Genomic DNA, 17,487 nt, shown 5'->3' with positions numbered 1-17,487 from the left:
AATTAACCAATCCCCATAACAGCAGAGCAGAGGAACATTTATCACACACAGCAACACATTAAAATCCACCTCTGATCAACCATATAAATATTTAATGTATTATGTGGTGCAATAAATACAACAATTAGGTTATAAAAGCATCAGTCACAGGAAAAAAACAGAAGTTACAGTAGTTTTGTGCAAAGCGACTCGGTCCCTCTCACCTTCTGTGAACACCCACAAACCAGAACATGGAAGGCAGTTTGGCACTTTTCAAAGTACCTTTTTTTTTGCTCCTCATCACAACAGAGACCTTAAGAAGTTATTTTTTACGTTTTACTTTGGACGGCCTGAGACAGGGGAGAAGAAATGAGCCCTTTCTTTCTTCTCTTTTTTCTCACAGGTCTAATTCTGCCAACGTGACATCAAACGCCTGACAACTTGAATCTCAACTCTTTCTTCACATGAATTTAAATATCTTTTTTTTTTTTTGGTTGAACATGGTTTTGCTGAGCCGAGCTACAGACAGAAGATATTAACCACAATTTCACCTCCATCTTCTTGTGTAAGGCTCGGGTTTGACGGGGCAAATATGTAATCTCAGGTACGGACACCTGAGCAAATTCTTCCCGCTTTCTGTGCAGAGGGGTGAAAAGCCTGCGAATCCCTTTTAACGCTGACGGGATAGAACAACCCAAACAATTAGTATCAACAGTCCCCCGAGGCCTGAGAAATATTTGGTTGGTTAAAAATCAATTTTCAAGTCTCCATTTTCCCTCCAATAAGCACAACAATACCATAAAAAGATCCATGTTTTTGAACATCGGAGCCAATCTTCAAAAAGAACAGAAAAAAAAAACAACTGACACCAAACTTTGTTTTTGTCCTATAACTTCAGCTACAAAATGGCTCGCCTCCACATACAGGATGAAGACACCAGAGTGCTCAGTCTGCCAGAGAGCTGCGTAGCCGCCACGCCGAGGGGAGTGTGGGGGGCTCCGTGGGCGTCCCATGTGCAAATAAGTAGGGATCGCCCAACTTTAGTTCACAAACTCAACCCTCTGTTGAGTAATAATGCGATCGGCCTCCAGCTCCTCCCCCCTTTCCCCATCTTTCTGATTAGTTTGTAAGAATACCTGAATTACGCCGAGCCCTCCAGCGGCCTCCCCCCCGTGTGACCTCGCCTACTTTACCCTCTGGCTTGATAAAAACACATTGCTTTAAAGAACGACTCCATGGATTCCTTTCACCAACACTGCTGAAGGACGGATCCTCGCCTGACGACGCCTCCTCCTCCCCCTCCTCCCCCCCAACCGCCAGGGAGAGGGATGGAGCTCTGAATGCAGCTTTAATCTCTGCTTTTCTTAGCTGTAGCCAAGGCACTGCTGGATCAGAGAAACCTGACGGCTCGCAACCCGATCAGGTTCTTCAGATTTTTTTTTCCTATAGTAAAAAATTGCATCTGCTTTTGCGTTGTTTTTGAAGCTTGTGCGAAAACAAACATTTTGTTTGCGTTTAGAACGTCAATTCTTATAAAAATACTATTTGTGGTTTTTTTTTTCTCGAGGTAATTCAAATCGTTAGCAGATACGTAAAATACATTTTTCTTTGCTTGTACCAGTTTGGTGAAAGGCATTATTGTCAGAATATATGTGGTATTAAATTTACATGACATCTCGACACATGCAAAATAGTGTTGACACACTTGTAGTAGCTTGTAGTTGTGTATACGTGTGTTAGTGCTAATTTCATATAAATATCACAAACATCTTACATAACCCTCTCCGCTCTTTAAGGACTCGTTTTTGATCTCTTGGCCAATCTCTGCGACGTCTTCGGGCTCCTATACATCTGCCTCACGACCATTTCGCTGTCAGTCAAACAAACTCTCTGCGGTATTACATAACCACTAAATGACAGCAACTGTTGCTCCAAACAGGCGGCTTAGAGGGTGCATCTCTGAAACGCTAAAAAGAGGATCCAGCTTAAACAAGAGTTATCATTTAGTCAACAAAGGATTTAGTGTTATCCTGCTCCCTTTAAAAGCACCATAATCTCTGTGCATTTTGTTGTGTCAGTCAGCTGTAAGCAGAAGTCATTCTAGTTGTGTTTCACTTGTTATGTGAGCTATAAGCACCTAAAGCAGGAGTCCAGCAGACGCCGCGATAGCTGTGAGAATTTAGCAGCATTCATTTGTTCCTCAGATTCGTCCTTAAAGAGCTTTCTGAGGGTACTGTAAGTGCAATATAGTAAAAAATAAAAACACAAGGAACAATTGCACTTTTAAAACTGTGAGAGAGGGGAGAATGGAATGACTATAAGTTGGGGTGAGCGCCTCCTCTCCACTCCTATGCTGGCTATCTGGAACATGCCAGGGTAATACATGTTAGAGGCATCATTCTTTGCTATGCTATATGCTATCTTATACAATGTATGATTAAAAGACAGCGGCACACCTAGCATAAGGACGGTATGGCTTGTTTAGAGGACAGATGGGGCCAGCAGTGTTCTCACACAGACAAACCACTCGTATGTTTGTCTGTGGACGCCCGTCCCGTCTTACCTGAAATGGTCAAAATCTCAGAGGCATTTTTTTTTTGGTTTGTGGCCAATACAGGATACATATTATACTATTGAAGTTGCAGCGGCTTGTGCAAACTAGTATTTCAATGTTCCTTTATCAGTATCAATTTCCTCGAGACCACCTGACACAAACATTAAGTCTGATTTAACAATGCTAACCCCATAATAACATCCAGATACTGTTGCAGGGTTCCTACACTTAAAGTTTTCAAGCTTTTACTTTGAAAAGCTTGTTTTGATTAGGTATCGCTAGTGCTAACTGACAAATCAAACATTTTTAAGTCGCATGTAGGAACCCTGAGAAGAGGAAGACATGCATAGAACAGCAGAGCTAACAGTAGGATAAGTACTACTTAAAGAGGACACATCACTCCACTGATACAAAGCATACTACCATTCACTAATGGCTCTACTCATGTTTACCCAAAACACTAACAGAGATGCTTTGCCCCGCCCCTCTTCCTACCCAAATGTAATGACACACACAACAAACAGCATGGGAAGCAAATGGTGCAGAGTGTGATCCACACCTGGCTGCAGCAGATTTCTGTACCGACACTGAGACGAAGTTTCTGTGGACGTATAACCTCTGTGATTCGGGGTGTTTTATGGCGGCCTCGGCTGTTTTACAACTCCGCTTTCATTAGATTCACTTCAGGAGTCTTAAAATAAAGCACCGGGATGGTGTACAGCTATGTGATTAACGGCGTCATTCATCAGTTGTCTGCAGCCAACAGGCTCACCGATGTTTACAGCTCCACGGCCAAGCGCTCCCTCTGCTGCAGCGAGGCCTGCAGACAGGCTAACAGGTGGGCCGTGGATTGGGTGACAACAGAGGAGGAGCGATTCTTGAGAAACCCCACAAGGGAGCCCACCAGAATCACACGGCCCTCCACGCCTGACCAGAAATAGAGGCTTTAATTTGCCAACTGCGATACACAGAAAGGCACAGGCTGCAGCAGTGTGTAGCTGGAAATTCCCTTCAATTGTAGGAGCCCCATGGCCTGCGGACTTAGTGGCGTAATCTCTTTGGTTTGAACACAGAGCTTGTGTTACGTTATGTCTCCAATTTGTCTGCTGTTGTGAGCAAACCTCATCTCTTGGTGACAACGTCTTGATTTGCATTGACACAAGTGAACATCTGTATCTGCCAAGATGACATGAACCTCTCCAGAGTGCTAAGTGTATATTTAGTGACGTAATAAGGCAAACGTCTCAACATCTTAGAAAAAAACATTTTAGTGATGACTGAACTGGACGTCTAGCAGCAGCCGCTTCTGAAGACATGGTGTGAACACACGCTGACCGTTCTGGTGGAGTGTTTAGTGTGTGACCCCCGTGCCCTCCCTGCACCCCCCGCCCCCATACACAGACCCGATCACGGATCAAACAGGTCTGGCTCCAGCCGACGATTGAACTGCTCGATCTGTTTGTTGGCCTCAGTGACATACTCTTCAATGAACGCGTCCATGTCTGTGGTAACAGGAATGTAAGGAAAGAAGCAGCGAACCGCTACATCAACAATCCTACTTAAGTAAAAGTCTTAAGTACTTTTAAATGTACTTAAAGTATGAAAAGTAAAAGTACTCACACACTGAATATATATGATTGATTTCCATTGCAAAGGATCTGAACAGGTTAAAATAATCAAAGAAATCATCTCAAATGAAAATGGACCATGTGTAGTTAATGTACATGTTCAGTCCAGAAGCAGCTGTGGACAGGTCTGTGTGTCATGAGGCAGGCTGTGGGCATCAAGTGAACAGAGAGGCTGCTGATAACAAACAGGCATTCAGCATGTTTACTGTGTCAGTGTTCCTGCTGTAGATTCATGTGATGATTCATGTTCATCAGACATTAATGGATGGACCTGTGTTAGCAGACAGCAGCTAACTAGTTAGCTCACTGAGCCAGAGCACCGGCATCATGACTGAGGCTCATTATAGAAACACAGCTGGCAGCGTGACACCACCTCCATGCAGAGTCTGACCTCACATCAGTCCAGCACAGCTGTATGAACACAACTGTATTCATAAATGTACTTGTAACTACAGACATTTTAAAATGTAGTGGAGTAGAAAGTACAGATAATAGCTGCAAAATGTAATGTAAAAAAAGAGTAAAAGTATAAAGTATGCACTATCATTTTTACTTAAGTAAAAATGTAAAAATGTACAAAATGCACATAAAAATGTACTTAAGTACAATAACGAAGTACAAATACTTAGTTACTTTCCACCACTGGGTGTCACCTCTATGAAAAGGATACTGGGATGGAGGTTTCTTTTCTCTCCAAAGATGTCAACGTACAGATAACCGTTGTAGAAGTAGCCTGGTGGCAGTGGGTCCAAGCATCTGTTCATCTAAACACAAACACGTCATGACAAGGCCAGTCAAGGTCATTGATCAAAAAGCCCCCAAAAAATAATGTTACAAATAACTCTGGCAAAGTGATTAAACATATTTATGCTGGATCACAACAAGGCTGTCCTACCTCTCTGCAGGAGAGAAAGCCTTCATCATTATTTATTATTACAAACAATTAGCATTTATCACTTTATGCAACTATGATGATGTGTTGTGCAGTGGGCGATGGACACTCACATGAATGCTCTTGATTTCTTGTGGTGAAAGTGTATTTTTAGTCTTCATCGCTGTCTTTGTCTGCTTCTGTGAACATCAAAGACAGACGGCAGCTTTGTGATTGCACAACACTTCCCAACACCTGACTGATGCTGCATTACAACAGCTCCGCACGAGTCTCAGGAGTGCATCGCCGTCAAAAACACTGAAGCTACTCAGAAATGTTTACCGGCTTGGCGCACAGTCTCAGCCAGTCCTTCAGTCCATCCTCAGTGAGGCCAGCGCCATCAAAGATCAGGAAACAGGAAGTGTTGGGGCCCTCTGTCAGGGGGTCGGCGCTGTGGTCGGGGACAATGCTCAGGCTCCCGCTCACTGCGTTGTGGCTCACCTCCATCAGCTGCTCAGAGTCTAGAGGTTTCAGAGATGAAAGGGATCAGATTCCAGGTCACACGTCGCAGCTTTGCATGGTACCAGCATGCTGTTGGTGGGGTGTTAATGTTGTAGCATCCATACAGCCCCTCTGTAACCAAAACGGCTCTCAGCTCTCACGTGAGGTACAAAACAAGAGAAATCATGTCCTGGTTCAATGAAAATATGCGACAACAGCTAAATAAAGCAAAAAATAACTAAAAGATGCAAATGACGCACTACTCTAAAGACAGTGACTGATACACACTAAGGGGAAGTGAGCAACAGTCTGAGGATCACACAGCCGTCACACTCGTCTCATATTGTCTCTCCCTCTACAAGTATCTGCACACTCGCAGACAACGGCACTCTTTCCTCATGCAACAACTCTACACAGGTCTTAAAATAAAAAAAAACATTAAAAAAGAGTGAGAAACCAAACCGGTGGACTATGAGCTGAATTCTAAACACCAGACACCAGAGCAACAACCGAGCAGTATTCCTACCGTCAGGAGCTCCTTGCCTGCATGAGAGCAACCTTTTCTCTAACTCCCAAAAACTGGGAAATGCAAATGCAAACCAAGTATGTACCAAGGAAAGAAGTCACAGGTGTTTAGTAACGTTCTGTGGAATTCAAGTTTGATTTGAAAATTGCAGAAAAAAAGAGAAAAATGAAATCAAAGCGTGTGATTCCTACCAGAAAATCGGACTTTTCCCCAGATGTTGTAGACATTTCCTTGGAAGGGGCTTGGCCTCAGTGATGACCTGATGGCTAAACACACGAAATGCTGTGAGCGAAAGAAATCACAAAGGTTTCCTGAAAAGCAGGATTGGTGGCACAATATTGTGAGCACCTCTTTGGGGAATACAGATTATTTCACTGCATGACTGATAATTACTTTGAGACTTCAGCTGCCTCCATATTTGGAGGGAAAGACAGCTTATGTAATCATAACCAAATCCTGCCAGCTCATATCTAGGGCTTCTGTCACATGTAAAAAAAAAAAAAAAAAAAAAAAAAGGAGGAGGGGGGCTTTTCTTTCCATCTCACCTTTACAGCGGGCGACAAACAGAGGCCTCTCCAGGGGCCGGTTGAAAGCCACGCGCTGCTGGGTGAGGACCAGAGCCCCGGAACCAGAGAAGAAGCGCCCTTTGCACCTGGAACACAGGACACGTGCACATTACACAAATGGTGAGAAAGTTAAATCCAGAGCAAGCCAAATGTTTGGGCTACAATTTGTCTTTGGCTGGAGAGTTGTTTACTCTACCAGCTGCTCAGAGAGCCAGAGTGAGTGTGATTAGCTGGTGAGGCTACAGGAGGGGATGACAAATCTGTAAACGTACGTCCTCTCATCAGCAGGTGAAAAGGTTTCCTGCCTTGGTCAAACGGCTAATGACACCTAATCTAAAAACACACAAATTGATGGTTGGAGATGAGTGAATTAAAGGGGCCAGACCCTGGACAGAGGCCCTGTGCTGCTGGATCTGTGGGGAGGTTTTAGCAGAGGCTCATATTAGGCTGACCATCGAGGCATGAAGGCAGAATGGACCAGGTCCAAAGGGAAAGAGACCCCCTCTGTGTACATGGCAACTGCATGGCCAACAGCTTGTTACTGTGCTGCCAGAAGGCAACTGGTGATAGAACATGAGATGCCCTGAGGGACTTTACAGCAATCAGCACACGATACCCCCACCACTAACGCTGAGTGGCAATTAAACTGCAGGGAGGCAGGACCGAGGGAAGCCGACGTGGGAATCGATCTGTCATTCGGTAGCCAAAAGGTTGAGCAGAGATACGTGACAGAGGGGTATCTTACCATCCAGGGTAGAGGACATAACGTGCCCTCAGCATCTGCGGCTCAGCGAAGCTGCTCTCAGACATTATTAGAGCCACATCTTCATTTCTAATTAGGAAGAAGCAAAAACAATTATTGTCTAAAATCTGGTCTGACCCAGGAGATGTTTGAGAACATAGACTCAGAAAGTGGAATAAAAAAAAGCTTTCCTGGGTAAATATTTCAGGCAGAGATAAGAGCAGCTAAACGACTATTTGTGGCATTGATCATGATTCTGTGGGCGCCTACCCGGTGACAGCTCCTCTCTCTGCCAGGATGAAGGCGGCGGTGGGGTTGGCAGAGCGTACCAACTGCTGAACATGCTGCATGAGAGGGTGCTGCTTCTCCGCTGTCAGCCCGGTGAACACCACTGTACTCACAATACCTGACACACGGCGAGGCACAAGAAGAGAGAGTGTGAATTTCAGGAGAGAATGGATCACATTTACAAAAAAAAAAAAACATGCCAGCCCTGCTGCTGAAACACTCAAATACGCCGTGTCACACTAGGTTTGATTTACTGGCATTACTGCCGCTGTGCTCTGGAAGCTGAACTGACATCTTGATGTTAAACATTTTCTGAAACACTTAACAACACAATAGGCCGTGGCAGACAGAATAACTGCACAGCGGCTGAGGCTTTGTCTGAATGATATGTGGAAAAACATTAATGAATGTGAATCTACGATGATTCAAGACTTTAAATCCTCTACAGAACCCCGTGACCTCTGTAGGAACAGCTACTAACCTTGGCTGCACTGCTCCAGCAGCTTTGGAAAAGCAAACCTAAAGAGACAGACAAGAAACAGAACAACTCAGGTTATATATACACCGATGAGGGTGAACAAGTACCAGCAACTGGCCAAATGAAAAAGTAATTACAGGCAGACAATCCTGCGTGCAGATTCATCTGAAAACCTTATGTAACGAGTGAGGCACAAGTATTTTAACAGTCCTCCTTATTTAAGCCATGTCTTGTTCCACAATATCATCACTAATAACAACACTATTTGTGACTGATGGGAACATGCCAAAGTTGTGCGGCAATAAACAGGCTAATTCCATGTTATGGCCTTTGGCTAGCAAGCCAAGTCATCCATCATGGGGGCCTTCTTCATCGCATGACATCATGACTATGACTGGCAACTGACCAATGTAAAAGCTTTCTGTGATCTAATATATATAATTTATTATAATCATTTATCCTGCGTTCTCAAATCGATCAGAGTTATACAGCACTTTCAAAATAACCATTCTGGGCCGAGCCTCCCTCCTCCCGCCACAGACCCCTCCCCCTGTGCTGCTCTGAGGGAGCCTGCAGGAAGGAGGATCAGCCATTTGAAAGGCATTTATCTTCCCTGTCCTGATGTAATGAGGTGTCTACATCCATCACAAAGAATAGATCATGACTGACTGATGAGCTTCACTGAGGAGGGTTTGTTGTTTGAACATGTGGATTTCGGGGATTAAAGGGCTATGCTGAAGGGGGTGAAAGTCAGGTCAGGCCTAAGCTAGGCTAACCACACCCAATTAGCACTAGGGTAGGGGTCCTCAGACCTCCTCACTAAGGCATTAGGCAGTGATGGGGCTGGGGGGGGGGGTGCCTCAAATGTTCAAAATGTTAGTGCTAACTGTGTTCCTAACTAACTTCACATTGTTCCACTGGAGTGCCACCACAGCATGTTTATAGCACGGACTCTCACATGTTTCACCGCTACAGACTCGCCTGCTCCACGACGCCTCTCTCTGAAGAGCTTCACACATTTGTTCCAGCGCATTCTGGCTTTTCAATTAGAACGTTTTGGTGAATATAAAAAAATTGGCAGCATTTCGGAGAGCATGTTGTCCAAAATGGACCCTGTGGACTAACTTTCTCTGTATATAAGCATCACTGGGCAGCCCAGCCTGGCAGTGCAGTGGAAAACAGCCTATTAACAAGGCTGGTATGTCATATTGTGTGGAGCAGCTCAGTCAATCTATGACAGTGAGAAGCTCTGTATACTTCGTCTAAAGCCTGTAACAAAAGAAGAGTGAGATTAAATGTAGGGCTGATCCCCTCTGTAACAAAGGCATCCAGACTTAGGTTTTAATGATTAAAAGTGTCACGTAACCTTGTGCTGGAAACCTCCCATGCGTCAACAAACTATCAACATTCACTTGCAATATATTACTTATGGTACTTAACTGTGTACGAACATAAACAATGGTTTATTAAAAAATACTTTAAAAAGCTATTTGTGGTCAAAATATGTTGTTTTTGGAATTGGTGACAGGTGTGCTGCAGATCTGAGTAGTGTTTTGTTCCTGGCAGAGTGAAGGTGCCCTCCTCTGTGTTTTGGAGCCACGATTAAAAAGTGAATGAACCAAAATCTTACCTGTGCTCCATACAGGAGGCCAGAGGGTTCACACAGGCAGTCACCGCACCGATGGTGAAACACGCCTGGACAACTGGGTCAGGATGGAAGAGCACAGCCTGGACCACATCCAGAACATCTGTGTATCTGTAAGTGGCACATGATTATTGTCACATCCAGAGCTTCCATTTAAATCTGCACTGCTGGATGTGGATCACTCTTGACGTCTTGTTTCATGCTGTTCCTTACCCAGGTGACACCACCAGCAGGCGGGGTTTGCCTCTGGTGCCTCTCTGGTTCTCCAGGAAGCTCGACAAATACTGCTGGAGGTGGGAGGCTGAAAAACTGTCAGGTTCAGGCTCATACACCACCCACCTACAGAGGTAATGAACAAAAACCGTGTCTTTGTTTGTGTTGTCAGTTTTGCATTAATTACAGATTCATGCTAAAATCTCTCACCTTCCATAGTCCCTGTTAAGGTGGACTATGAAGTTACACAGCTTGTCCTTATAGCTTCCTGGCAGTCCACTGATAATGGTGATGACAACCTTTAAAAAAGCCCATGTCAGATATTCATGCACCTGCATAATGAAACAAGGATCCTGGCAGAAAAAACAACCAGTTTTTTTTTATCTGTCTATATTTCCAGACAATTCCCTGCAAGTCGATATTCTCACCTTGTCTCCCTGACCAGAGGCTGTGTTCCTGAGCTCTGCAGAGGGGAAGAGTACCCCCAGGTGGTCATACAGAATGGGCTCCTGACTGATGCTAGTACTCAGGGCAAAGTGCTGACGGAACCTGGTGATAGGCCAGAATCAAGCAGTCAGTGAGCAAACCTGTGATCATAGTGTTAAGTGCAGTAATGTATTCGTCATCTGCCGTTGCAATTTTTAAAAAAGGCAGAGAATCAGGGCACACACAGCACTTAGAAATACTAAACTGTGCCAAAGAGAGTAATTCAATTCTAGTTTAGTTGCTTGCGACAGCTGGAAGCGTAATTATTATTCCTGGGGACAGATCTGGGAAAACGTGCCAAACATGCTGCTCTGCAGTTGAATGCAGTCTTATTTGTTTTAGCTGCTCTGGCAGAAGTAAATGTGAGCACCAAGTGTATCAAAAAGCATCAGCTTAAAATGCTTTTTTGGGAACACATACACATGATAAAGTGTATGGAGCATCAGGTTTTATTACTTGTCGGGTCCAACCCTGAGGCACTCTGCTGTGCACTCTGGTGCTCTGTGCGTACTTACATTTCCTGCTCTGGCAGCTGGGGGTACGAGGTCTTCAGACTGAGTTTGCGTTTGGCCAGTGGTGGCTCCTGACTGTCGTGTAGCTTCTGCAGTCTGGTGTGCCTGCAAGAAAAAAAAAACAAACTCTTACAATAATTATCTACCCAGGCAAAAAGCATGCAGCATGTGGCTTTTTCTTACATGTTTTTCTGGTTCCAGGTCAGGTGCTTTTGGTCCAACATTTGCACACTCAATCCAGAATCAGAGTTTTTCCACACTGGTAGAACCTACAGCACAAAAGCAGAGGTTTACTGGGAAGTAGTAGTAGTAAAGCTACACCTTTAATGAGCAGGATTTCTAAGACTCACCTGGGAGTAGAAAGCCCGGTGACTCTTAGACTTGGGCCGAAGACCGAAGACTAGACACTGATCGGGGCTGTGAAGCAGGAAGGGCAGGTGTGGAAGCAGGCTGGATTTATACTCCACAAGAACAGACGCCACAGCACTGTACTCCTGGTGATGAGAGGACACATAAAAAAAAGTAAATATGTGCAGTCCCAGGAATTCAACACAATATGTATTTCACTCAGTGAACATCATACCGGATGATAGAAAACGATGTTTGTGATGTGATCTTTGGACAGAGTGAAGCTCCCGTACTGTGAGTGTATAAAGAGCAGTCCCTCGGAGAAGAAGATGATTTTTCCTGAAGTAAAATCAGTAAAAAAAAAAAAAAAAATCACACACTTCCAAGTCATGATGCACAACACTGGCCAAAGTAGAAGATGACAAAATGGCGTGTGAGCGTCACCTTCTTCAGGCGTGGAAAGCTGGCTGCTGGAGAACACATAAGCAGCATCTGCTGCAGTCAGGACGGTCCCTAAACAGGTGCCGTCCTCACGCTGCATGAGGCAGACATCACAGGTCATTAGGATGCATGAACATAAACATATATGTTGGGCCTTTAGCAACATGGGGCCTCTGCACTGACCTTGGTGAGATGCTGTGCTTGCTCAGACTGCTTGACATCTGATTCCATCTAAAAAAAACAAAAAAACAACCATCATGACAGTGAGAACTGTTACAGCATCAAAACATTAGTGGAAGAAACCGGATTGATTTATTCATTAGCAGGAATATGTGGAATACACTTTACAGCAGCCACATACCAGCCAGCAGGCATAACGAGGCACGGTCGTAGTGAGGATGGTGTAGCAGCTATCTGAGGACACAGTGCCATCTAGAGGAGAGGAACAAACGTGTTTGAGCACAAACCGCAAAACCACAGTATGACAAACACATCAGACGAATAACAAAAGCGATCCTCAGGGACTAAAGCGATCTATGTTTAGATGAATCCTCCGTTTCTGCTACAGTGACCTGCAGATTTTTAATCCTTATGCAAATCAAATTCCTCCACTGGGTTCAATCAGCAATCCATTCCTATTAGTCTTAATCTAATCAATACTGTACCTCTTTGCTGAATGCTGATGCTGGACTCCAGGAAAGATTCAGAGAAGACCACAGAGCCCAGGTCCCCCCTGTCCCCCTGCAGGTCTGGAATGTCATGGACAATCAGGGACGCCTGGATGAAAGCAGAATGAGAAAAACAGTCCTGTCATTGCGATTCTTTCTTTGTGTGACACTATGTTTCTGAAACTTACTGTTTTTACCACGTAGCGGCTGTCGTCATCAGTCAGAGGAATGATCCTGAAAAATAAAACCAGCTATTCAGATCTAAACCTGCTCGATTCCAAATGACCTCATTATAACTTTCCACACAAACAAAGAACCAGTAACGTTTTTAACACTCACGTTCCTTGTGTATTCACTGCTTGGATGCTGAATTCACATTTGGACCTATAGAGAACAAACACACCATAATTTACACATTTGATCTGTTTCGGGTTTTGGACTGTACGGAGGATAACGATAAAGGAAAGTTCATCTGTACCTGAGAGCGCTGCGGTACTGACTTAAATCCATTGACTCTAGAGTCATCAGGAAGGCGTTCTCCGCCACGTCCTTAGCCTGTGATAAGAATCCTTCACAATGAGCCCCAGTGCACCGGTGCATGGCATAAAGTCTGAACACTTACTGCCTCTTTCTCACCTTGGCAGCACTTGTGGTGCAGGAGTAGCATTTGATTCCTGAAAGGACTCCTTGAACTGCAGCGGAATAAATCTGTGACAGAAGTCTGGAAAAAAAAAACATTCTTAAATATTTAAACAGTCGATTGAGCTCAAAGGGAAAATATAACGAGTACAAAAACACATACAGGACGTCTGTTTTCTTCTGCTCTGTGCTTTGATTTCCTGCGAGACAAAATCACCAAAGGTGAGGTTTGCAAATGAAGGTTTGCATGAAATTCAAAAGACTAAGAAACTATTAATTTCTGAATAAGAGATACAGTAAAGCTCACCGAGGTATGGAGTGTGTGTGGTCCCAAAGAAATACGTTCGAGAGCAGGCTAAAGGTCCTTTAGGGGACGCACACTGCAGGACCTGATGGGGGTAGATAACAACACATTCACATATTACAGAGAAACACTGGGTGTAAATTAACCCACACAGGTCCAGGTTATACAGACTGTACAGTCACATGATGCGTCAAAATACAACCCTAGTCATCACTGATGGCAGATTGTACCAAACCACTGCAGCAGATGGTGCTGCAGCCAGTCTTTCTGTTTTAGTCACAAGGTCGTCAACTCTGCTGCCAGATACCAGGCACCGTACAGTAATGTACACATTACACAGCTTTCTATTTCAGACCGGCGTGGACACACAGTTGTTCCCTCTCAGTGCTGCTGCTGTCTCTCACCATGTGTCTGGCTGCAGAGCCCTGAGGCCCTGTGTTGCGGACCTGGTGACTTTCTGAGGGAAAGTTGAACGAGTAGCTCTGCAGATCTTCTACAGACGAGTGTTTCCCGAACAACACAAAGGGCTGCTGACTTTTACTGAAATAAAAAAACGTCATATTTAGCAACGGGACGTTTGCATCCTACAGGTGCAAGGCTGAATATGACAATATGTTCACACACCTTTTGTCTGTGATGTTGCTTGAGATTAGGCCATGAGAGTAGTACATGTGGAAAGCCTGTGGAATGATGACATAATACACAGTAAGACCACGCATTAAAAAACTCCTGCGTGACACTAACAATAACATCTGCTCTAAACTCAAACATGTGGCACCTCTCCTGCCTGTGCCTCAGACAGCTCCATGATAGACAGATGGCTCTCCAGGTCCATGCTGGAGAAGAAGGCGCTCCACTGCTTCTCAAAGATCACCAGGTCCTGCAACACAGCCGGCAGCACGGGGTACGTGTCATCTTAATCCCATCAATGGATTTGGGATTATTATAAAGGAAAGATTAGCACATTAAAAGTCAGCGATACCTCTGCTAGCAGGTTATCCAGGGACACGGGATCAAGCCTATTGTAAATCTGCCACAGCTTCTCACTCATGTCCACCAGCTACAAAAGCAGAATGACATACAGATTATGAAGCATACGAGAACACTGTACATATTTCTGCTGTCGATTTTCAGAGGTCTGATTGTACCTTATACTTCATGGTAAAATAGCTTCCTCCTCCGATGCCTTCCAGGGCAAAGGCTTGAATTATGGGCCACTTCTCCACCATAAACATGTCAAACTTTTGGATGTGTCCTAAAATTAACAACAAGACACGCACAACTTTCAGTGTTGTTGGTGCAAAGGACATGAGTGTGGCGACACCAACATGTTATAATATATATACCCTGGGAGCTGTAAGGAACTCCAATATGATAACAATCCTGCACCATTGTGACAAAACTGGAGATTTTGAATTCCTCGGCTGCTTCTTCATCGTCATACTGTATGTGGAAACAAACACAAACACATAAGCCCAGCAACCTACGAGTGACTGTGTCTAAATACACTGGGTTTGGTTCATATGCCTACTGTAGCTTAAAGGTCGGGTAGGAGATTTAATTCTGATGCACTTTTTGTTAAATTAGTGTAACTTCTCTTTACAATCTGATAGCAACCGATTAGTTCGGCAGTTTCGCTTTAAAATGAAGAATATGAATCATCTGTGGAAGCTATAAAACGCTAAAAACATCAGCCAATCCTCCGGGTGGACCCTGCGCGGAGTATTGGCTGGTTGTCACTCTCTTCCTGCTCTGTGCACCAGAGAGGTACGTGCATGATGGCCGAAGTCACAGACCGCAGCTCGTCTTCAGGTGATGCGCGTCCATGTGATTGGGAGGCGTGGCTTCGGGGTGAGCTCCGAGAGAAAGGGGCGTGTGTTTACTTTGGAAATCTGGCTGACTCTCACCGAGTTTTCAAAATCTCCTACCCTACCTTTAACCATACAGGAAGTGTAATAAACAGGAATGATAGGTGTGTAGGGGAAGATAAGGGTTTTTAACCTCTTCCTTAGTCATGCAGTACAGATGCAGGTTCCTCCAGTGTGACACATAGGGCAACAGGTAACTGAAGTTCAGCGGGTTGCAGTACAGATGAACACATTCTGCCTTTATCAACAGGATCACATCTGGAAAGGAGACAAGTGATGTATCAAAGGAAATAAAAACTCACATTCATTTATATTTTTGCATTTTTTTCTTCTTACAGTGTGTGCTCCTATCTCCTCTGGCTGCTGTGGGGGGTTAATAAAGGATTATCTTATCTTATAAATAAAAATATTAGGGATCAACACTCACCATCCAGAATATCCTCCGAAAATTCCTCAACAGGTTCCACAGACAACGGATTTAGTCCATATAGTCCATAAAACAAGTATTTGGCCAGGTCAGTGCATCCATCATTATATCTGCTGTCAATTCCTGTTGTACATTAAAACACACGTTTTAATTAGCCGCTTCTACTTAGTTAAGTTAAACACTAGAATAAAGTTTCCTGTTGTTCCTTGTTCTTACCAAGAGAACACAGGATGCCATCAGGAGCGGCAGCGCCACCCTCACAGAGCAGAGCCTGGACCTGACGCAGGCGACAGCAACTGGAAAACAACAACAATCGTTTTTAGAAACAACACATATTGATGAGGTGGTTTTGTCTGTAATCAGAATTAGGCTTATAGTAAATGTTGAGCTCATTTCTATTTACTTAGGAAGCAGCAAACAAACAATTTAATTGATTGACGTAGACAATTGTGTTTTTTTAAACAATATAATAAAATACAACAATATACAATTACAAAATTAGTATAATTGATCAAAACATTGTCGCATGTTCCTTTAACTTTGCAATAAACACTGAAAAACCGTAGAAATAAACATTTATTGTATAGGATGAGAAGATGATTGTGTATATTCATGTATATTTACAGTATATAACGACACTAACCATGTCCAAACATGGTTATGTAGCTCAACAATCTGAGCATAACGCTGCTAATGTTAGCTCGGTTGTTAGCAGTCAATTTATGTGTATGTCGGTTGATGCTAACGGTTAGCTAGCTTAGCTTGACAGCTTCAGTGGAGCGTTCCCTGTAAACAAAGCTCGGTGCGAGTGTTACCTGACAGCGGGATTGACTCCAGAGAATCTCCGGTTAACTCTCCGTATACCCGCCATAGTAAATGTTGTCACGGAACAAACGAAAACCGAACAGCTCTTTGCTATTTTTCTTTATTATTTTTTTTTCTCGGACCGAGCAGCTAGCTACATTTTCTTCTCCATCACCCTGGAGAATGTCCACACACACGATAGCGTAGCAACGGGACAAACCATTTGGTAAATGGGGGTGTACAGAATAAATTATCAACACATACGGGCGGTTATGACAACAAACTAAACCTGGATTATTATCAAATCGTATATTTTAATCAGTATTTTAATATTTTAACTCGCATCGTCTAAATATTGTCTGTTACGAGAGATTAATTTTTCCGAATTCAACCGATTCCCCCTTTTTACCCCGTAGCATCGCCTTGTTTGGCCCGTTTTGACAGCAGCAGGCACAGCTGCAGATGATGGTGCAATCCCCCTGTAATCCCAGTCCTCCTCACAATCATATCAGTATTATATTTTAAGCATAATGCTATTATAATTTAAAAAGGAAAATAAAAAATTTAATGAAGAACTCTTTTCCTTTGATGTTATTTTGACTGATCTCCCATTTCTTTCCTTTTACAAGGGCCCACATGTTGATTGACATGTCAGGGATTCCCTGTTAAAGATGAATGTCTCCACATTTGCTGATTTAGCAGTAATGCAAACAACAAGACACAATCACAGGACGCTGTGCAGACTGGTGGGAGGAAACTGAGTCAGGCAAGCTGGTTGTGAGTTTGCAAATTCCAAGGTTCAAGTTATCCATTTAAAATATAACAACATTGTTTATGGTTGGAATAAATGAGTGTTTGCATCCGTGGAAGAGAAAATAAAGCACATGAAGCTGAAGCGATGCTTGTAAGTTTTGTTTATGGATTCTCGTACAAAAGATGCACCCTCTCTCCGGCTTGTGTTGGAATGCATTTCCTTGTGGGTGCCACATGAAATGTTGT

General features: G+C 43.7%; 1 protein-coding gene across 1 annotated transcript; it reads right to left on the bottom strand.

Annotated features, from left to right (window-relative positions):
* Positions 1-75: 75 nt before the first annotated feature.
* Positions 76-16,686, bottom strand: dnaaf9 (dynein axonemal assembly factor 9). Its single transcript, XM_028395576.1, has 37 exons — positions 16,500-16,686; positions 15,901-15,980; positions 15,685-15,807; positions 15,391-15,515; positions 14,736-14,832; positions 14,538-14,644; positions 14,372-14,449; positions 14,168-14,269; positions 14,014-14,069; positions 13,794-13,929; positions 13,393-13,474; positions 13,249-13,285; positions 13,083-13,167; positions 12,925-13,001; positions 12,786-12,830; positions 12,635-12,680; positions 12,444-12,555; positions 12,140-12,210; positions 11,962-12,009; positions 11,782-11,872; positions 11,573-11,676; positions 11,340-11,483; positions 11,173-11,258; positions 10,993-11,094; positions 10,420-10,540; positions 10,202-10,290; positions 9,992-10,117; positions 9,764-9,889; positions 8,137-8,174; positions 7,638-7,773; positions 7,371-7,457; positions 6,605-6,711; positions 6,251-6,325; positions 5,375-5,553; positions 5,167-5,232; positions 4,832-4,925; positions 76-4,035 (listed from the first exon to the last, which is right to left on the bottom strand). Exons 1-37 carry the CDS (start codon positions 16,553-16,555, stop codon positions 3,941-3,943), a joined length of 3,429 nt encoding a protein of 1,142 aa, XP_028251377.1. The 5' UTR covers positions 16,556-16,686; the 3' UTR covers positions 76-3,940.
* Between the last annotated feature and the right edge of the window lie 801 nt (positions 16,687-17,487).

The sequence above is a fragment of the Parambassis ranga genome, chromosome 22 (genome assembly GCF_900634625.1).
Source record: "Parambassis ranga chromosome 22, fParRan2.1, whole genome shotgun sequence".
Lineage (NCBI taxonomy): Eukaryota > Metazoa > Chordata > Actinopteri > Ambassidae > Parambassis > Parambassis ranga.
Note: the sequence above shows the minus strand (reverse complement) of the source record. Positions and strands in the feature narration are given on the sequence as shown.